Raw genomic sequence first — 22685 nt, 5'->3', positions numbered from 1 at the left:
GGTTCTCTCTTCCTTGGCTTGGTTTCACGTAAAACTGTTTCTGACTCCCACTTTCTATTTTCTTAACTTCCCACTTAAGAGTAACTCCCTCCTAATTACACTTAACTCCCCCAAACTCCTAATAACTCCAATTAATTCCCCAAACACCAAAATAATTAATATTTCATACTTATTCTAATTATTAATAAATAAACCATATAATAAAATAATACACCACATAAATCACCCAAAAATCACATATACACAAATATATGCATATATATATACTCCGCATAAATCACCAAACATCATATATAATAATATATATATACTCCACATAATAAAATAATTAAATAAATAACTAGGGCGTTACATTGGCCACGTGATGCTGACGTGGCAGTCCACGTAATTAAAAAATTAAAAATAAAATTTTGAAAATAAATTTAAAAATCATAAAATATTTTCAAAAAAATCTGAAAATACTTTTCCAAAACTGTTAAAATTAAAAAATTTGAAAAAAACTGTGAAAATTAAATTTTTGAAAAATAGATTTTTAAAATTTAAAAATTATATATTAATTTTTTTTTCGAAAATAATGACAATTATATTTTCAAAAATAAATTATAATTTAAAAAAAATTCTAATTTCTTGTTTTTTTACGAAAATTTTATTTTAAAAAAAATATATTTTTTTTTCAGAAATTTCAATATATAATATTAAAAAAAATTAATTTTATTTTGAAAATTATACAGAAAAATAAATCAGAAAATTATTTTAAAATTTATTTTCATATTTTTTAATTTTAAAAAACAATTTTCAAATTTTTTATTTTTTTAAAAAAATTAATATTATGTGGCACGCTACGTGGCAACTACAATCATCAACTGCCACATGGCCAAAACCATGCCAAATGGTGGGGCCAGGGACCTTTGTCAAACAATTTTTTTTTTACAGAAATGTATTTCAAATTTTTTTTTACAGAGACGAAAATTAAAACTGACCCAAATTATAGGGACAATTATCATATTTAAGCCTATTTAAAATATATGTCCCTCTAGCCCATCATATAAGAATTCAAAAATGTTTCTTTTTTACCAAAAGAAACTAGGTATTTTAGCAAAACAGTACATAAAAAGAGATAAATAATTTGTTGCTAGAATAACATATATCGTGAGATAGAGGGAATGTCATTTTAGCTAAAAACATTTTTTTCAATTTACTAAAATCACATCAAATCACATATATTCAAAACAGGAGGAGTGATCAATATTCTCACCATCCTTTTTTTTAGGAGTCTTTGTTATCCTCATTTTTAAAGAGTATACGAAGAAAAAAAGTTGAACATATTGAGGGTTTGCATATCTATGATTGTTTGTGTACCTTAATAAGTTATAGAAATATGACACGTGGAGCAGCAAAGGTTTGAACCCTAGTATTGATGTTTGACCTAACAATTTCGACATATAAATTATATTTCAATTGATAAAAATGTAGAAATTATTATCTCATATGTCATGAATTAATTGAGTTCAAACGTCATCTCCACATATAACTTTTTGCGTGTTAACTCTAGTTTCTACATATATAGAGCATAATAATATGCAGTTTGGTCCTCTCAAAAAAAAAAAAAATCCATAGTTTGGTCGAGAGGCAAATAAAGTTGATAAAAAATTGTTTCATCGAGAAATCAAATCTTATATTCTCTTAAAGATGATAAAATTCATTAACTAGCTAATTGAGCTTAATTGATTGATTAACAAAGTATGTCCCCATTGAGTTAGAAGGGCAAAGCTTATAATTTTGCCTATTGAGTTAGAAATTGTTGAGAACTTTGTTCTTTTTTTTTTACTAGAACAATACTACTAATTTTATTAAAACTAAAAAAAAAAAATCCAAGATAAAAACCAACGAAGCATATCATTCATTACTTTCAATTTTGATCCCATCCCAATCCAAACAAAGCATATGATGTTGATGAGACGAAACAAACTCGATTGTCTCCAATATGGACAACCCACATTCCACGTAATCAAATGACTAATATAGTAATTTACCCCCAAGCTCCATTATGTATCCCACCCAACACAACATTATACAGTCAAATTCATTGTTGACTATGCCTCCAACCTTTCTCTTTCCTTCAACATATCATCATCATGCATGGCCCATACATACATACCCATATACCCCTTCTATAAAATAGTCACATTCTCCTCACCACAAATCCCATATACTTTCTCCTTCTCCTCTTTACCACATTTTTCAAACGAAAAAATAATAAAAGTTAGTTACGTTAGTATTGTTATTATTAGCATGGCGCCGAAAGTAGTTAAGAACGGTGGCGTTAACGGCGTTAAGGAGGCGCATTTTAGAGGAGTAAGAAAGAGACCATGGGGAAGATACGCCGCGGAGATAAGAGATCCAGGAAAGAAGAGCCGCGTTTGGCTCGGAACTTTCGACACGGCGGAGGAAGCAGCAAGAGCTTACGACTCCGCCGCACGTCAATTCCGAGGTCCAAAGGCGAAAACAAACTTCCCTTTCCCTATAGAAAATATTAAGATCCATAGCCCTAGCCAAAGCAGCACCGTTGAATCCTCAAGCCGTGACCGTGACGCCGCCGCTGATTCTTCACCGCTTGATCTCAACTTAGCTCCTGCTTTCCAGCACCGGTTCACTCCGATGCCGGCGGTTAACCAGACGTTTTGTTTTGATCCTGTGTTACGTGCCGGCATGGTGAATTCACGTTCTTGTTACGGTTATGGATTTGAATATAATCCTTCTATGGAGGCGAGTGGATTCCACGCGACGGTTGGTGCACAGAGTGATTCAGATTCTTCCTCGGTGATTGATCTGAACCACCATGGTAGAAGCTTCGATTTTGATCTTAACTACCCTCCTTTGGAAGATATGCTATGAACGATGAATTAGAATCTTAAACTTGGATTTTAATTTTTGTTTTTATTTTTGCGGATTATGAATTTCTCTTTAGTTTTTATGAGTGGAGAAAGAAAAAGAACAGTTTCTGATGAAGAAGAAGAAGAAGAAGATGAATGAAAGATATGTGAATACTACATAGGCGACTGTGTCTATTTTTTGCGACAGAGAAACTAAGAGGTTTCAATCTGTTGTTCCCAAATTATTACTACTATGAAACTGTTCTCCAGTTTTTTGTTTTTTTAGCTTAATTGTATTGTTTAGCCAAAGTATAATTGAAATTAACATAGAAATTGTAATATTTGACTTCTTTTTAATCAACAATATTTGATAGTTTTTTTTTAAGGAACAGTACTTGATTGTTTAGTAGGCATATGATTTTTGGAAAAATAATACTGGTAAAAACTTCAAAAATTATCATCTAATTTAAGATTTATTAAAAAAATATACATTTAACTGAAACTATTAAAAAAATTAAGTTTAGAAATTATTAATTTCATTCAACTTAAGAAATAAACTTTAAGAAATTAATATATTAAAGTGACAAAAAATGAGTGAATAGATTAATAAAAATGAAAAATAGAATTGGTGGGGTTGGTCCGTCGTTAGGCCTCATCACCCTTAATGGATGGGTCGCGCTTTATAATGTCCATCTCAATAACGACCAACCCAGTCCTAATCCAATCCATTTGACAATGCTAATTATTCATGAAAATATTCTACACTTAGACAAAATTATACGTTTTTTTAAGGGTACACTTTAATATTTCAACACTTGATTTAAATTGGAAACATTTTGAAATCAACTATAAAAAAAGTCTTTAAATATATTAACAAAAAATCACATTTTTTATTGGGTGGATTCATGAGTTCAAAGATTTGAAATTATCTTTCCTGAATTAAATCACTTCGGATTTGAGCGGATTGGTTGCGACTTGCGATTAAACCTAAACTTGAACATGTTCAGGTAGTGCAAGTTGGGTTGGTTGAATGGATTACCCGAACATGTGAATACCCATACCCACAAAAGAAAATGAACATTACCACTTCTTTGCCTCAAGAAACTATGTATATATTCGCCTTTACCTCAAGACACCGTGTAGGTACTTCTTTGCTCAAAATTTTAAATAATTTTTTGGGTGGTGTACAAGGTTGAAATCCCAAAACTTATATATATTATACATTATCCTTAACAATTGAGTTAAGCTTACATCGACAAAATCTTAAATAGTTTAAAAGCACACACCAAAATCTGAAATTGTACATTTAGAGCTAACTTTCTAATGAAGTGTACAAAATATTTAGTTGACAATATCAATCATCAAATATTATCCTTAGTACCTGGCTTAAGTAAGGGATTAGTGGGGCACACTATGCCGGCGCCATCGCTTCCTCAAGTTGTGATATTTTATTTTATAAGTTTAATTTATAAAGAATGTTAAATTAACACACATGATTAATGCTTTACTGTGTCGATTGAGAATTGAGGGTTCTAATCTATTTTTGGTTAAGTAAAATATTATCCATACCGCTCTTCAAGAAATTCACTTATCATGACCTTTCCACTGAATTAGGCAATCAATAAGTAGTCATATTTACACGACATTCATCAAAAAATATTTAGTATATGACATGGACCAGCTTTTCAATATGAAATATTTCGTTACAACAGCACAACTATTTTAATTTTAAATAAGAAAAGGTTCTTACGATATTCATTGGAGTGAATTAGAAATATCAACTAAACGTCTTCTTTTTTTAATAATATGAAAGGAGTTTTTTGTTTTTTTACTGATAAAAAGGTGCTTATGATTTCTATGGGATGAATTCCAAGTAGCAACCGATAAAACAGAGTTAATGTAAACTTTTCTGGACATAGTACTCTAGTCCCATAGACAATTCAGCATAATTACACATCAAATTAAATCTTCAACAACCAACACAAAGTTGATGAGTCATGCGCATTAAACAAAATTACCCATTAACTGTTCAACCAGAAAGGTCAGTTATAATTATAGATTTTATATTCCAAAATGGGAGATACCTATTTGAGGTTGGCTTAAATGTAATGCAGATACGAGTGAAAGCAAATTTGTGCTAGCCCAAACAAGATGGAAATTCGCAAAAATGACAACGATTGAAGGGGAAGCAAATGCATTATAACTTGAAGCAATTTAGTTGACCGTCAATAAGGGATGATAGCGGGTGGTATTTGAAACTGATTCTCAAGTTTTAGTAGACTCGATTTATACTCGTTCATAAGGTGTTTTTCGAGTTTAACTCATTAATCTTCCAACATTATTATTAGTTTGTCTTTATATTCTAACTTTGAAGTAAAGTTTGTAATACACAAATGAGTATGGTTGTTGAAACTCTTGTGTTGACAGGTGTTTAATGGACTAATCTCCGTAATATTGAAATTATTCTTCCTTGTATTGAACTCTTTTTAATTAATGATATTTGTTAAGTTTGCTCCGGTACAAAAATATTGTTTTGAAGCTTATTCGAGAATATCATATAACAGACAAGGTGTGTAGAGTTGTTATGGCGTCACCTCGTGAAATTGTTCAAAGTGGTTGGAAGCCTCTTTTAGAGGGACGAGTTAAGTTGAATACGGATGACTGTTGTAGAGATAATGGGTTAGCTGGTTGTGGTGGTTTTATCCGTAGAAGTGATGGGGAATGGTTGGTGACTTTGCTAAATGTGTTGGTATGTGTAGCGCCTATTTGGCATAGCATTGTGGAGTATTTGAAGGTTTGAAGTATGCGAGAAGGTTAGGATTTAGAGCAATTAAATTGAATGTGGATTCTCTAAAGGTTTCTAGTGAGAATGAAAGCCTGATTGATAGATCTTTAGTTGTGAAGATTCTTCGATTGCTTGACTTGGAGAGGTAGTGGTGCATCGCTCTTACCATGAAGCCAATAAGTGTGATGATGTCTTGGCAAAATTCAGATGCTTGATGCCGATATTGTTTATTATGAGACTTGTCCAACTCAATTCTCTCTTTTGGTTGATGCCGATGTTAGGGGATTTATCGCCCCGTGATTAGTTCCTTTGTAGTCTGTCTTTTTTTTTTTTTTTTTTTTTTTTTCAGGATTCGGCCCTATGTATTAAAAAAATTGTTATGTTAAACAAATAAATACCCTTAAGAAAAATTTATCTCTAAATATAATGACTTTCCAATTATTGATACATTTTTTTACATTATTATGATTAATACTATTAATTTATCTTAAAAATGAAATATAAATATTTAATATATCTATACATAAAAGGTAATTCAACAATAGTCATACACAAAATTTCTTAATTATATTTTACCTAGACTGGGATAAATTATAAATAAATTAAGATATGTTACAATTTTACCAATTTATTCTCGTCAAATACTATTGATTGTTGGTAAAATGAAATTATTATTTTTTATTACAAAAAAGATCGGAGTCCAAAAGAGAACAATACTACACTAAAACCAAACAAGGATCAAAATCCCTATAATATCAGTTGAAAACAAATAACTAAATTGTATTATTTGAACAGACTCATAATAAACAATATCTACATGCAAAGAGCTTCTAAAATTTGCTAAAACATCAACACATTGGTTGAATTTTCTATAGGAGTGCTTCACCACTTACCAATGACTTGCCAATCGGACTCCCATTCCAATTTTTGTGGATAGAATTGGCAACAAGTAAGGAATCTAAATTCACCTCAATAGTTTGAACTCCATCCTTCTTGCATACTTGAGACCTTCGACACTCCCCAAAGCTCAGCTATGTACACCCAACACATCCCAATACTTTTGGGCAAAAAAAAGGTATTATTTATTGTTTTGTCAATGTCAGAAATGTACGTCCAACTATAAATGACTTAAAATATAGCGTAGTCAATATGAACCGTAAATTTGAAAGAAAAAAAAAAACCATTGGCACTATCACGTTAAAAATACAAAGTGACACTTATTTTAGAATTATTTTATATATTGAAACTACAATTATTTTGAATCATAATAATGAGTAATTAAGCATGCCATAGTCCTAAATATTGAGTATTGACTACTTTTAGTGGAATTGAGTGTATCTCCGTGCAACTATATAGATTAATTCTTTGAATTGAGTAGAATCATATTAGGTGATGAAGTTCTCTCTTAAAAAAATTATGATCGTTTTATTCTCAAAGATGGATATGAACTTTCTTACGATCTCATTATTAGGTTAAATTAACTAACAGTTATTGCTATTGTCTACTACTTGTATACTCTAGTTTCCCTTCTCTATTTGTAATACTCCCTCCGGTCCTATATATAAGAAACAATTTACTTTTTTGATTCATTGAATAGTTGATGTATTTTGTCTATTTCTAGAGTAGGTACATCAATTATTGAATGAATCTAAAAAATTAACTTTTTCTTATAAATAGAACCAGAGGTAGTATTAAACAAGCTGTTATATGTTATCAAACAAAATTGTTAAATTCTCAAACATTCTTTTATTTTTACACCATTCTTTTATCTTCTATCCTTTTTCTATCACATTTTCAACTTTCCCTGTTAATTGCAGCCTGGAATACAATACCTGGCATTTTATTACTGCAGCAAAGAAATTCTTGAATAGAATATGTGAGCTTTGTCTTGTTTTTATAAAGGCTACAATACGAATTAAGGATTTTAATTAATCACCAAAGTTTGACCATCTTTTTTGTTGATAACACCAAATAAATTGACTATAATCTGGAAAGCTGAATTGGTAATTCATTATTGCACAGTTAAGGAATGTCTGTTCAGCAGCTACAGCTACATGAGACAAAATTGAATTACAAGGATCTATCTACATACGTCCCATTAGACCATCCACAATGGTAAGGTTTTAACTATTTAAAACCTGTACCTAATAGGTTCTCCATTGTAGAGAAATTTTTTAGGGGTCTTCTAAGACCCGGGATCTCACTTAAGACTTCAATACTTAAGTGGACCCCACATTATTCTCGCTTAGAATAATCAATGTCATTGTATATTGTTTTTCAATTGCAATTTATCTTGATTTTTTAATGTTATTGGTGGGACCCATATAGACCTTTTGTTGGAGGTTCTCCATTGTAGTTGTTGAGTACCTATTATATACTATTATTAAAAAATTATAAAAAAGTGATGTGTCCATGTGAAATCCGTTTAAGACCTCAAAATTGAGGGTCTTCGTTATAAACGCTCTTATACACAACTTTTGAAATCAATGGGCCGTTGGGTTATGTAAAACAAAGAATGGTCCCCTCTCCTACTTTTCATTTCAAGACAAAATAATAACAATAATGTATATTGTACAATGCAATGGTTGATCACGTGTATCATGATATCAAAGCATTATTATGGCGAGGATTGAAATTATAGATCCGTCCATTATCATAAAGAAATTGCAACTAAATTTCATGTCATTCGATGATTAAAATAAATTAAAGAATGTTGGGGAGTCTGCTTAACGAGTGTAGATTGACCAACCCTTTTTGAGCAGTCCGTTTATTTATATTAACCATAAAGTTAACGTATGTGTTAGATCCATGTTTGATTTATCTTAAATCACGGTAAAAAAAAACTACGAATTACACTTCTTTTTCCAACTTGCTGTCTATAAAAAATTAAAAACTATGTATAAACCAAGAAAGGGATGGATATAAAAAGAAGAGAAATGATATTTGAACATCCATTTAATGACAATTTTTGTGACAACTCTCTCTCATACTCATATTATTTTTACTTTATCTCTCTATTGTTTTGGTTTCCGTGCAAATACATACTTTTTCTTTATAAATTATGGTTGTCACAAAATTGTCAATCAAATTAGTTGTTCGAATAACACTCCTCTAAAAAGAAACGGTTACTTTATGCAAAAGGTAGCATGATTCTTTTAAATTGATATTTCCTCCATTCCCCTTTGAAGATTTTTTTTCTAAAATCTCTTCCGAAATACTCTTACTTGGTTTCATATTTTCTTATAACTATCAATACTACGACAAAAAGATAAATTAATTATCCCTCTTAATGAAAAACTTGAAAAAGAAAATGCTAAGAATTTTAATATTAACCCAATTTTTTAAAAAATTTGTGAGTTACATAACAAAATTCTATATTTAATGACGGGGATAATGTAAACTATGCACTTTTTTCTTAGTTCTCCATTTTTTTTTAAAAATGCAAATGATAATCTAGGGTTTCGTTAGGTCATAACGGAAGTTTGAAAGATCACTAATATTATTAAGTTATCAGCAACTATATAAATGAACGAGACATCATATCTTCACAAAAATTTTAAAACATTAAATTTTTATAAAAACTTTCTCTTATATATTATTAGTAACTCACATTTTCTACGGATGAGACTCTTACTCACACTTAAGAATATCAACAAATTCATATATAAGTAAAGAGCAGTAAAAAAAAAAAATGTTTCAGTTGCAAGTCAAGCTCATAAATTTACTATTTGATTCGAAGTTAACTCAAGCTCCTTAACTACTCCAACTTGATTATAACCATTAGTTATTAATTATTCACCCTAGCTAACAAAATACTCCAAGTCCAACTGCTTTAAATATATTATTAATTGAACGGACATATACTTTGTTTAACAATTTTAGATAAACTCAAATGAAGCAGTTCCAACACTATTATGAATAATTATATGGTTGCAATAATTATGTAATGACTGTGACGTTTACACATAACTAAAAGTCTAAGAAAATGGCTCATCAGTGTTAGCAGAATCCAGGCAATATTCTTGTTTAAGTAGTAGAAGTTAAGGATGCTTCTGGAGGCAAGTGTTTACTTAATTGATACTACAAATTAAATAGAGTAATGATACATAAACATCTTTTATTTCCATACACCCTTGTACACCCCATGCATTAGGAAGAGAGAAGATGAGAGAAAAAAGAAAGTGTGCTTATGCGGGATCCACGTAACTACGTGTCAGATTTTTGTGTGGATGTCAAAAGGTGTATTGTCACCTAAGGGTGTCTATGTATCATTACTCAATTAAATAAACCTAATTTTCACGTTGCTAATTAATTAACAAATCTAAAATCGTGTAGGAATTGGTGTAAGGGGGCTATAGGCCCACATAATCTGCTGGTAGGATTGCCTTCTTTCAACGTGTTTGTCAAGCAACGCACTATGCGCAGCCGGTAGGGGCGTCCAACTTCAAATTATCATCTAGTATATACTACTAATTAATTTTTTTTTTGATAAAATATACTGCTATTTAATATTAGAGTTAATTAAGACAGTTCCTTTGTAAAAAAAAGTTAAGAATGTAATCCCTATAATTCTTTAAAAAAAATATATAATTTTTATAAATATTAGAATTTTGGCTTAGTCGATAAATTAAAAATCTCACTTTTTAATAATTGTAAAAATTTTCATCAGTAAACCCACTTGGGTTGGCCTAGTGGTATTGGTTTGAAACCTGAGAGTGTGCTTCTCCTCAAGATCTCAGGTTCGATTCTCTCTGGTGTCAATTTGAGGGGGTTAGTTTAGCTTCTTCAAAAAAAAAATAGTATTTTTAGTCTTCTAAAATAATTTATCAGCATTTTTTTGTCACTAAATATTAAACAGAAATTAAAAAGTGAATTATTTTATAGGGATTGAAAAAAAAAATTCAGAATATTTATATGAACCATTTATTTAATTGACCTTATTCTTAATAATGTAAGTCTCTTATAATATAATATATTTTTTACATAGTATTTTGTAAAATTCTAATAAGTTTCTAAGAGTACATTTTTTTTACAAAGTTTCTAAGAGTACTTGTCAAGTAATCAAAGTACTTGTTAAATGCTTATCTCTTGAGAGATCACTTGATTGCAAGGTTTGCCCTACAATCTGAAGGAATTCGGTTTGAAACCCAACACCAAAAGTACTTGTTAAATAGTCAAAATATAAAAACATTTTGAAATTTGTGGATCTAACCTTTTAAAAGTTTCAAAAATACACTTTTCAATACAAAATCTATTTTATTTTTATTCCTTAACAAGTGTTCTTATGAGATTTGTTAGCATGACCCTATAATTTTATCTTATTTGTCTCTCTTAATTTAATCACCAAGCTGATTTTTCTAATAATAAGAGTCTCTCTTGCATTCACAATAAACTTCTTATACCTAACCGTTTATATCTTATCATTTCATTGGATTAGAAACACTCCTTTTGTAACTCTCATTTTCTTACGAGTCAATAGTTTACTAATTAATAGCATCTTTTTAATAGTTTTTATCTTAAACAAAATACAAATATAATCAAAATAAACGATATTTGTATAACTATTTTATGATAATTTTTAAACAACTCTATTTCATATTCTCGTTTTATTCTTACTCTTTCTCTTTTCCTCTTTATCTCCTTATTGTTTTTTACCAATAAAAAATTAAAAAATAAAGAACACAAAAATTGTCACATATTAGTTATACAAATATCATTCCTATCTAATCAACGAGCAAATTCCCCATCAACTAGTTTTTATATCCGTCAAAAATTCATCTTTAATAAAGTAACTTTTTTTAGGCATTTTTTAAAGTAGCTTATATGGATTCAAATAGAGTAAAATGAAAAGGAGGCAATTGACAAGGTACAAAACCTTGTTTGCACCTTCGTTTGTGGGTGTCGTTTAACCTAGGAAAGGGGACTAGTTTCCCACCATAGGAAAGTTGATTTTGACTATTAGATCAAATGGAGAACATGGTATTATCATAGACTGTTAACACTAGATATTTTTCACACACTCTCCTACCACTCTTCTCTCTCCTCCATTCCCACTCTTCACCACCGGAAATAGCACCACACCCACCGTCTCAAATCTACGTCCATCCCCACTCTTCTTGTCGTCGACTTCAATCACCGTCCTCATCCTCCCTTGAACGCCTTTGTCCTCTCTTTACTCACCACCACCAACAACCTTCAAGGAATTCAGATCACCAGATTCGACAAAAATAAAGATGAAGAAGGACGGTGGTTACCACCACTGCCCATCGTCGCTGTCCTACTGTCGCCGGAGTACAGGCCTAAATCTATGAATGAAATAACTTTTTCTCTGTTCTATTTTCATTTTCCACTCTGTTTTGGTGATGAATGTTGTTGTTATTTCTAGATCAAAAACTTTTCTCTTGTCTATTTTCGTTTTCCAGATCCAATTCCTTTTTCTTTTGAGGTGAGGAAAACTAGTCTAGATCCAATTTCTTTTTCATTTTTCAGATCCAATTTATTTTAAAGCATGCTAGTGATCTTGAAGTGTTTGATTCATGATAGCAAAACATAATTTATGGAGGTTCCAAATAGTTTAAGAGGAGATACAGTGGGGTGATGTGCATGTTAGATGAACTTATGCTAAAAGTTGAACTAATATTGTTAGATCTGCACCAATATTGAATTATCGATGGCAATATTTTATTTGCAAGACTAGTGTGTTCTTCACTCTTGGAAGCACACTTGTATCCATTTCTTGGAGTTCAATTGACCATGTTTGAGTTTTTGAAATGTTCAACGCCATGGCACTTTTTAGTTCATTTATTTATAATTGAAGAGTAATCAAATAATTTAAGATAATATGATTTATGCTCTCCTATGATAGTTCTGCAACATGAATTATAGATCCTGAAAAAAAAAGTTTGTATTCATGGGGGGTTCAACATAGTATGAAAGAGAGAAAAATATAATACAGACGGACCATGATAAGAGCAGTACTCCTCTTCAATCTCATGGTCAAAACAAAATTTTCTCATGATGGGAAACTACTCCCCGTTAAATGGCACCTCGTTTGTGGCCTAGTCAACAACCAAATACGACTGTGATTAAATAATTCAATCGATGTTCATCATGACATGACAAGGTAACGATATTGCAAAAATGATGCATAAAGTTGAAAATTGAAGTGTACCATACAGGAGGTGCATCGTGCATTCTTCGATATTGATAATCATGCATGGTAGGGAATACCAACGACTATTGGCACTTACGTTTAAATGTATTAATTCATTTCATATACAAGGAATTGAAAGAACACGCTTTCTAACACACAACGACACAAACTTATACTATTAAGAAAATATTAACACACTTTTTTATTACCCTGACACACAAAAACACAAGCTTATATTAAAGAAAAACACATTACCATGTAGTTTTTTTTACATATTTTCTTTTATTGATTAAAAATTATGTGGGTCTTATCAAATTATGTCATCTTAAATAAACTTACTCACGATTTCAAAATAATAGAGGTTTATATAGATTTTAACCAACAAAAAAAGTGTGTGCAAATACAATAAAAAGAAGTGAGTCGAACAGTATTTGTCAAAAATTTGTTGTTAACATTATTCTTTCACACTCCCTAAAAAAAACATTATTCTTTCACATGATACGAAATATGTGTATAAGTTTTTATATGTAGAACATTATTCATTTTCAGTTAGTTCTGATCTAAAATAGAGGAGTATTAAAACAATTGTCTATGTATAACATCATAAATGTCCTAAATTTTTTAAATAATTGTTCTAATACTCCTCTATTTTGAAATAAAGCTAACTGAAAATGACTGAAAAATATGCTAAAAATAGCACATGACGACCTGTCATCAATCGTCTTTGAACTCTCTTTCTAAAAGACCATGATATCATTTGCAAAGAGGACTCGTCTAAGTACTTTCAAACCTCTAGGACTAGTTAAATGATCAATTTTATTATTATTAAGACTAAATTACACCATGAGTTCTTTAAGTTTGAGGTTTGTAACAGAAAAGACACCATTTAGCTTATTATTAATCAAATTTGTAACAGCTGAAATGGGAAGTACTAATTGTTTTTTTTGGTGGTGCCCGAGATTCGAACTCCGGACCTTGCATATATTATGCATTGTCCTTACCAACCGAGCTAAGCTCACAGGGACGAACTACTAATTGTTTTTTTTTGGTGGTGATTAAAGCTCTGTTTGGTAAAAATAGCGGATAGCTTATAAGCTAGCTGATAGCTTATAGCTGATGACTGATGACTGATAGCTTATAGCAGATAGCGGATGACTGATGACTTACAGCTGATAAGCTAATTAAAGTGTTTGGTAAAATTAACGGTTCAACTGACTGATAAATGTAAAATAACATAAAAGGACATTTTTAATTATAATAAAATTATTTAATATGTTCTTAATATTTATTTTATATATTATTAATTTTTTTGCTCTTTAAAAAAATATTATTTGTTTGTTAAAGTTTCATTTTAAATTTATTCCATTTCAGTTTTTATACTTAAAAAAAATAAAGTATAAAATTTCTTTAAAGAAAATAAAGCATATATAAAAATTATTTTAAAATAAAAATTATTACGAGAAAAAAAAAGTTAAAAACAAATCATTATATGGAATGGAACAGCCTAGGCCAATTATTAATTATTATTATATCTTGAAACCATTTAATATATATTTCATAGAAATTTGGCACCCCCAAGAATTTAACTCAAGATCTGCCACTAGGAACAAAGCTTTGAAAGTATCATATACATAGGAACAGGAAAACGTAGGAACAAAAGAAAGAGAGACAACTCATTGAAAACATAATAACAAGCGTGTTTTAATATATAAAGGGCAAATGTGGGTTTTAATTAAAATGATAAAGGTAAAAATGAAATAAAACATGATAAGCTATAAGCTATAAGTTCAAACGCTATTTGGAATAGTGTCTGAAAAATAGCTAATAAGCTCGTGAAATAAGCTATAAGCTCGTGGTGGATGACCATTATCAAACATAATTTTTTTTGTCAAACGAACTTATAAGCTATCCGCTATAAGCTATAAGATCATTTCTTAGCCTTGCCAAATAGAGCTAAGTCTCTTTTTTTTTTGTTGGTGCGAACTACTAATTGTGCTTACATTCCCATATTATATAAACGTGATAAAATTAAAAAAAAAATCTAGAAAAATTAAAGGCTGCCAAAATTAATCATCTAAATTCTACAATGAAGCGCAATCTCCTCTTTGGCTCTTCCAAATTCCAATAGCGAAAATACTAATTTACCCTTGATGTATCATGATTCAGGAACACAAGTTTGATTGTAGACAACTAACACTGACCTTCTCAACCGATCTTATAAAGCAAAAGTTAGCCGGAAAAAGCCGCGGGAGTTCATCGTCGTCCGTCGTGAACGGTAAGAAACATGCGCACATTTTCCTTTCTTATTATTTCCTCGATTAGTTTGTATTGAAATATGTCCATCGAATCTCATTTTACAGTTGAATTAGGTTGTTTTTTCGTCCAAACCCTTTTACCCAAATTCACCTTTCAATCAAATTGAGTAATCATCTATTTCCATGTAGAATTGGATAGATGTTGGGTTGTTATAAGCTGGAGTGAGGACTTGTTAGGGTGCAAAGAAGCTTTGAAGAAGACAGAGATTACTGGATATTGTGATTAGTATGATAAAATTAGATATTAATGGGAATTCTCATGTTAAATTAGTTTAATTCATGAATTAGCTGAGCATGAGTTGATAATTATTACTTAAGTTATTAGTTTCGCCCCCTTAATTTTACTAAATGGGCTGGGCTGACATTGTTGTTTAGGAAATAATGTTGAGATAATACCCCCTATATATGTTAGCTTAACTCATAAATTAGATAAACAATGTTGGAGTCATTAGCTTCTTAGCCTTGAATCTTTTATATTTCTCTGGCTCCCCTACCTTCTGGAAATCAATTGGAAGGCTCATGATGTTTCTCCGTCTTGAAACTGTTGCGTTTTCCTACTGCTGATGTTTCTTTATAATATAGATCAATTGGAATGATCATCTACTTTATCATTTTTCATCTATATGTAATCAAATTGGTCCATATATTATCCTTGGTTCCTCAATCCTCATTTTAGTAATGTTCACCACTTGCTTCACTATGAGTTCGTGTGATAATCAATCATCTATGATTCTAGTTCCTTATCTTTCACTCTATTAACATTTCAAGTATTTTGACTTTGGTTCCCACTTCATTACAAAATTGGTACAAGCTTTTTCTTTGTATCACACATAAGATGATAAGACCAAACATGCTGAAGCGTCTACCCGTGTGTGTATAATAAAAATGTCACCTGGGTTAATCAATGGGGATGATTCTTTTCTCCTTAATTGGGTTCAGTTTCATGCTTACTACTTATGTTCTGTTTAGTATATGGGGAAAACAAGTGGTTCTGAGGATGAATAATATTACCGGAAATCATTGTTGAAATTGGAATATGTTGGTCATGGCAGGTACAATGGTTTTTTAACGGACGGTTAAATGCCCAGTTTCTTAAGTATGTTTATTCAGTCAGATATCATTGAGAATAGTGATATATTTTAGTTTGATGGTTTAAGTACCTATCTTATCAAAGTGTACTTAAAGTATTGTTTATTGTTTATTATATCTAACGCTTTACCGGCAGGTGGATACTGTTGAGTACCCTCACGCTCAATAGTATTCACATCACAGCTAAAAATAACCAAGACTATATTATGCTATCCACCTTTAATGTCATTTAAGAACTTATTTGTCACATATCGTACTTTATGTTTAATAGTGATTATTATTTGACTATTCAATGGCAATATGATTAGTAAAGTTAAAGGGATAGTATTGAGTATAGTACCAATTATTCAGGAAAATGATATACAGTTAGTGACCGACTTCATGGTTTTAGTAGGAAACTCACTGAGTAGGTCTCACCCCCATTCTTTTGATTTTTAGACAGCTAAAAGCTATTGCACATTTAAAGTTTGGCATCTTGAAGAGTAGACTTGAAGACTACTTTTATTTATTCAATTTTGTAAACTGAAGAACTATTATTAATGTGTACCTTGCAATTATGCTTAAAGCAATTAATTTCCCATGTAATTCAAATCTTTTGTTTTAATTATCTAGTATCAAGTTGTAATGTTCTGTATAATATTCTAGAAAATTATACGGGGCGTTATAGTTACCAAAACTGGTTAAGTTTGGTTCGACTGAATTGGTTTCTTGTTAGTCCGGTTTAGTTTTCTTTGTTAAATTAAAGGCGCCTAAATTAAACCATGTACGCACTGCCAATTTGGTGTCTCTCTCTCTCTCTCTCTTCTGTCAAAACCTATTTTATGGTTTTATTCAAGCTGCATTTCTGATAAAACTTCTGAAGATTTACTTCACATTCGCATTCATCAATTTGATGTAATTTTTTATAAGGAAGGTTTTATTTTAATTTCCTTTTTTGAATAATAAATATGAAGTATATATATTATTTAATTGCTAATTGTTTTAAATTTTGTAACATTCTCTTTTCTTACTATAATAAAATGTTTTTCATGTCCTTCTCAGTAAAGTTTTGCATCGCTTGAACATTTTTTACATCCAACAACTCGTGAGATTTTGAATTCCTTTTTGCTCACTGCAGACTTTAAAAATATATTGGTGCCAAGTATGCTACCAATATTTTGTTGAATTTGTTTCTACTTTCTAATATTGTGAATGCTAACAGTCATCTGTGTATTTTTGTTGTCAGCGGGAAGCAAAAATAATAGGAATCAAAATGGAATTAGCAGACAGAGCAGTTGGATTTCTGTTGTCCTTTATAAGCTTATCGATATTCACTTATTATACTTTCTGGGTTATCATCCTGGTTAGTAACATACCAAATATTTTAAATGTATTATGGCTACCTTATTTTAACTTCCTAATAAGTTTTGTACTGTGCTCTTTCAGCCCTTTGTAGATGATGATCATTTCGTACACAAGTATTTCTTACCCCAAGAATATGCCATATTAATACCTGTTTCTGCTGGTGTTGCTCTTATTTGCCTCTTATGCATATTTATTGGGTTCGTGATGCTGAAATCCAAGAAGAAGGCATAATGTATTTTGTATTTTTTGTTGCACAATTTATTTTGGTGTTTTTAAACAACAATGTGTTTTCTCTAGCATTTTATGCATGAATATGACCCTAGTGCCATGAATTCGCTACCACATTACCTCATTTTTGTAGCTGGCGGGGAGATTTTTTGTCCTTAATGTAGTATCTATAACACACAACATGGATTTGGCTCCTCTCCTTTTCTCATTCTTGTTAGAAGAGAGATAGAGACACAAACAATTGTTTACTCAATTTTGTTTGTGTACAAGGTTCATCAAAATTGTGTGTCGCCTTGGCTCCTTACATGAGAGTGAAAAGGAGAGGATCTAAATCTTACATATAACAGTACCAAACATTTTCGTCTATTGAATTCTCCTTACTACCACTTTTTAAAGTGAAATCAAAATACTGTGTTTTTGTCATGCCCCGTTTACTTGGAACGTAATATAATGTATGTAAATATATTCCATATGTTTTGAAAGGAGTGTCTTCATATTTCTTGAGAAGATCTTTCGTCCGACCCAACATTTTGTCGAATAAATATGTTGTCAAAACATGGTTGTTAAAGGTGATTAACTCACAAAACAAGGGAGAACGGGAGATTTGTTTGACCTTTTCTCTCGACAGTATTCCTCGTGCATATATCATGCAACTTGAAAATGAAAAGGCCTCCCTTCTCTTGACCAGACTGAGTTGCTACAATTTAGAAGTGGAGGGTTGTGGTTTGAATGTCTTTGCACCAAGTGCTACACCTTGCATAAGAATGTTTATTCTCCATTAGAGCTGTCAATGTATGCAAGCTAACAAGACTTGGCTCCAGCCCACACGTTATTAATTATTCACCCTAGCTAACAAAATACTCCAACTTCTCTAAATATATTGTTAATTGGATTGGATTGGATTAAATGAACGGACATATATTTGTTTAATCTCCCTCCGTTTTAAAATGATTGTCACTTTAGTCAAAAAAAATTGTTTCAAAATGAATGTCACTTTCAGTTTCCAATGCAATAATAATTTTTTTCTTTTCAATTGTACCTTCCAATTAATACTATGTACACTACTTTCAAAGTATTACTTTTAAAACTAATCATTGCATTTCTTACTATGTGTGTAAACACCTAAAACGACACTCATTTTAAAACGGAAGGAATACTTGTTTAACAATAGCAGTCGTACTTGTCCACGAATTTGACTTATAGCATGTTTGTGCAAGCGGTTGATTTATCAATTCAGCTGCAAAAACCCACGTTTGAGGAGAAGCTACCTTTTGAAGCTTCTTTAAATCACGTTAAAAATTATCTCGGGACGTGAAAAAGGTGTTTTGGCCGTGAATCCAAACACAACATTACTCGTTTACAATTTTAGATAAACTTAAATGAATTAGTTCCACCACCATTATGTATAGTTATAAGGTTGCAATAATTATGTAACTGACTGTGACGTTTATCCATAACTATCGTCTAAAATTCTAAGAAAATGGCTCATCGGTGTGTGCAGAATCCAGGCAATAGTTTAAGCAATGTATGGAAGAAGTTAGAATACTTCTGGAGGCAAGTGTTAACTTAACTGATATACTACAAATTAAATAACCTACTTTTCACGTTGCTAATTAATTAATTAACTAATCTAAAATCTTGTGGGAATTGGTGTAACTGTGTAAGGGGGCTATTGGCCCACATAATCTGCTGGCAGGATTGCCTTCTTCCAACGTGTTTGTCAAGCAACGAACTGACGAACTATGCGCAGCCGGCAGCGTCCAACTTTAAATTATCATTCTGTCCTAAATTATAAGAAAAATAACTATTATTTAATATTTGAGTTAGTTAAGAATATAATTCCTTTATTTGGATGCTAATTTAAAAGGTTAGTTTAACTTCTTCAAAAAAAGAATATAGTCCCTTTGTCAAAAGAAATATATTAAGAATATAGTCCCTATAATTCTTTAAAGAAATATATAATTTTTATAAATATTTAGAATTTTGTTTTTACTCTAGAATAAAATCTCACATTTTAATAATTGGAAAAAATTTCATCGGTATTTTTTAGTCTTCTTAAATTTTTTTCTCGGCGTCTTTGTCACTAATTGCTAAACAGAGACTAAAAAATGAATTAATTTATTGAGACTAAAAATGAAATCCATGATATTTTTGTGAGCCATTTACTTAATTGACCTTATTCTTAATATTGTAAGTCTCTCATAATATATTAATATACATATATTTTTCATAATATTTTGTAAAAATTCAATAAGTTTCTGAGAGTAATTGTTAAGTAATCAAAAGTAATTGTTAAGTAATTAAAGTATAAAATATTTTGAAAACTGTGAATTTAATCTTATTTCGTTTCTCTTATTTTAACCTCCAAAATGATTTTCATAGTAATAAGAGTCTCTCTAACATTCACAATAAACTATTTATACCTAACAATTTATATCTTATAAGTTCATATGGCTAAAAATACTCGTTTTGTAACTCTTATTTTCTCATGAGTTAATAATAGTTTACTAATTAATAGTGTCTTTTTAATAGTTTATATCTTAAAACTTGGCTCTTATCATTTTTCTTCTAAATTTTACCTTTATTGTCTAAATTGAAAAAGTAAATACTAATTAAAAGCAAATTAATAACATATTCAATTAAACTAAATTTACAAACTGAATTTACATTAATTTAGATTGAACGTAAGTAAACTGAATTTACATTAACCTAAATTGAACGTAAATAAACTGAATTTACAAACTGAATTTACATTAACCTAAATTGAACGTAAGTAAACTGAATTTACATTAACCTAGATTGAACCTAAGTAAACTTAATTTACATTAACCTAGATTGAACGTAAGTAAACTTAATTTACATTAACCTAGATTGAACATAAGTAAACTGAATTTACACTAACATCTTATATATATATACGTAAACTAAATTTACATTAACCTAAATTGAACATGTAAACTCAATTTACATTAACTTAAATTGAATGTAAGTAAACTGAATTTACACTAATCTAAATTGAACATACGTAAACTTGAATTTACATTAACCTACATATGTAAACTACACTAACCCCTTTTATATATATACACATAAACTTAATTTACACTAACCTCTCACTTAAAATCAAATTGACAGGCATATCTCATACCAAAACAAACAATAAACAAATAAAAACTCATCGAAAATGAAATTCATGAAATTCACTAACCTTTATGAATATGTTGATTCAGATATTGGTTGCACATCTATGGTGATTTGTAGATGAAAGGGGGTAAGGGTTCAGAATAATCATAAAAGATGGTTTTTAAAAATTTACATGAAGAAGACAATTTTGATATTATTGTAAAATTTTAAATAAATTTGGGTGTAACTTTTTTTTTTTGTGTGTGACTAGCACCAGTCAAACTATAAGAGCCAAGTTTAAAGATATAAACTATTAAAAATGGTAAGCAATATTAATATAATGGCAAATTCTATGGTACATCCACTATATTTGAGTGTACCGTTACACTCACTCTTTAAATTCATAGTTAAATGAGTTGTTTTTTGAAAAAAAAATATTATTCTTTTATTATTTATAATTATAATAACTAAATCTTATTCATCAAAAGTGTCAACGAAATAATTTTTATCACTCATAATTGAGAACATTCATTATTTTTTACCATAATATGTAAAAAAAAATTACTATGATTCTTATAAACAATTAAATTATGTTTTTTATTATGAAATATTCTATAAAATATAAATATTGATAAATAGTTATTTACTACATAAAAAATGATCGTTCATTTATAAAATTAAGAAGCAGAATATCAACACACCTCATTTTATAAATGTACCGTAGAAATTTTCTAATATAAAAATATTATTTTAAAAGTTGTCATAAAATGTTATCCGCATATCAATATTCATTTGTAAATTAGTTATAAAATATCTCATAAATATACATGTGTTGTGAGTTGTGACTGACTTGATTGGAATAGATTTTTCAAGAAAAACGGCATCACTCACACATGCTCCCCCAACCGAAGAAAAAATGTATGCCACCGCAGTCAATGGTATAATCATGAACATGAAACGGCGCCACCTCATTCACGACAAAACAAAAACAGCAACAAAGACATGGACAACGACAAACAACAACATCGACAACGACGAGAGGTAGACGGAGAACAACTAATGAAAGAAAGACCAACACTATTCTTTTTCTTTTCCCACTACTTTTTTTATTATTTTGATTTTTCACGTTAAAAAAACAAAAACCAAAGTGTTGTTGATGTTAGCGTGTGGGTAATAATGTAAGAAAGAACAGCGTGACGTCTCTGCTGCCGACAGATTCTTTGGTGATGGGGCTACTCATCAGAATCACGCCACGTTATAATCTACCCTAAGTGGGTCCCACAAAATTGGACTATAACCAAGGTACCGCCCCCAATTAAATAATATAAAATTGCGTGAAAACTGAGAATGAGAGGGACCACAGGGAAGAAGGGTCAAATCAGTGAGTGATGGCAGAGCAGAAGTGTGAAATGACGGCCGGCAGGTGGAGCAGCAGCAGCTGCACTCTATTGTCTGTGCTCGTGACAGATTGATTATTAGTAGTGTGATGAAAGATGATGGTCATGGTGGGTGCTCACTGTGTAATACTACTGCTGGCTGAGTGTATGTGAGAGCACTACTGTAATTTTATAATCTCAGATAGCAAGATTCCAACATGTGATTATTTATGGAAATTAAATTGAGTAAATAATCAAGTTGATCCTTTGAAAGAAAAAAAAAACCAAGTTGATCCTTGAATTTACAAGATAAGCCAAATTTGTCATCAAAAATTTCAAAATGTTTATTTCATCCTTAAATTTATCAAATATCAATCAAATCAACTAAGTTCATCTATT

General features: G+C 30.4%; 2 protein-coding genes across 2 annotated transcripts; both read left to right on the top strand.

The window, feature by feature from the left end:
- Nucleotides 1-2191: 2191 nt before the first annotated feature.
- LOC11445604 (ethylene-responsive transcription factor 4) lies at nucleotides 2192-3237 on the top strand. Its single transcript, XM_003593582.4, has one exon. It carries the CDS (start codon nucleotides 2293-2295, stop codon nucleotides 2893-2895), a length of 603 nt encoding a protein of 200 aa, XP_003593630.1. The 5' UTR covers nucleotides 2192-2292; the 3' UTR covers nucleotides 2896-3237.
- An 11627-nt stretch (nucleotides 3238-14864) lies between these two features.
- Nucleotides 14865-18210, top strand: LOC11441268 (dolichol-phosphate mannose synthase subunit 2). Its single transcript, XM_003593580.4, has 3 exons — nucleotides 14865-15086; nucleotides 17441-17557; nucleotides 17641-18210. The coding sequence occupies exons 2-3, from the start codon at nucleotides 17468-17470 to the stop codon at nucleotides 17788-17790; spliced, it is 240 nt and encodes a 79-aa protein (XP_003593628.1). The 5' UTR covers nucleotides 14865-15086; nucleotides 17441-17467; the 3' UTR covers nucleotides 17791-18210.
- The last annotated feature ends 4475 nt before the right edge of the window (nucleotides 18211-22685 follow it).

The sequence above is a fragment of the Medicago truncatula genome, chromosome 2, assembly GCF_003473485.1.
Source record: "Medicago truncatula cultivar Jemalong A17 chromosome 2, MtrunA17r5.0-ANR, whole genome shotgun sequence".
Lineage (NCBI taxonomy): Eukaryota > Viridiplantae > Streptophyta > Magnoliopsida > Fabales > Fabaceae > Medicago > Medicago truncatula.
The sequence above is the reverse complement of the archived record's forward strand: the minus strand, read 5'-3'. Positions and strand labels throughout refer to the sequence as shown.

Bases quoted from the DNA above. Each gene is read 5' to 3' on its own strand.
- LOC11445604 (XM_003593582.4), top strand. From the start codon at position 2,293: ATGGCGCCGAAAGTAGTTAAGAACGGTGGCGTTAACGGCGTTAAGGAG.
- LOC11441268 (XM_003593580.4), top strand. From the start codon at position 17,468: ATGGAATTAGCAGACAGAGCAGTTGGATTTCTGTTGTCCTTTATAAGC. The intron at 17,558-17,640 runs GTTAGTAACATA...GTGCTCTTTCAG, and splicing joins CTTTCTGGGTTATCATCCTG to CCCTTTGTAGATGATGATCA.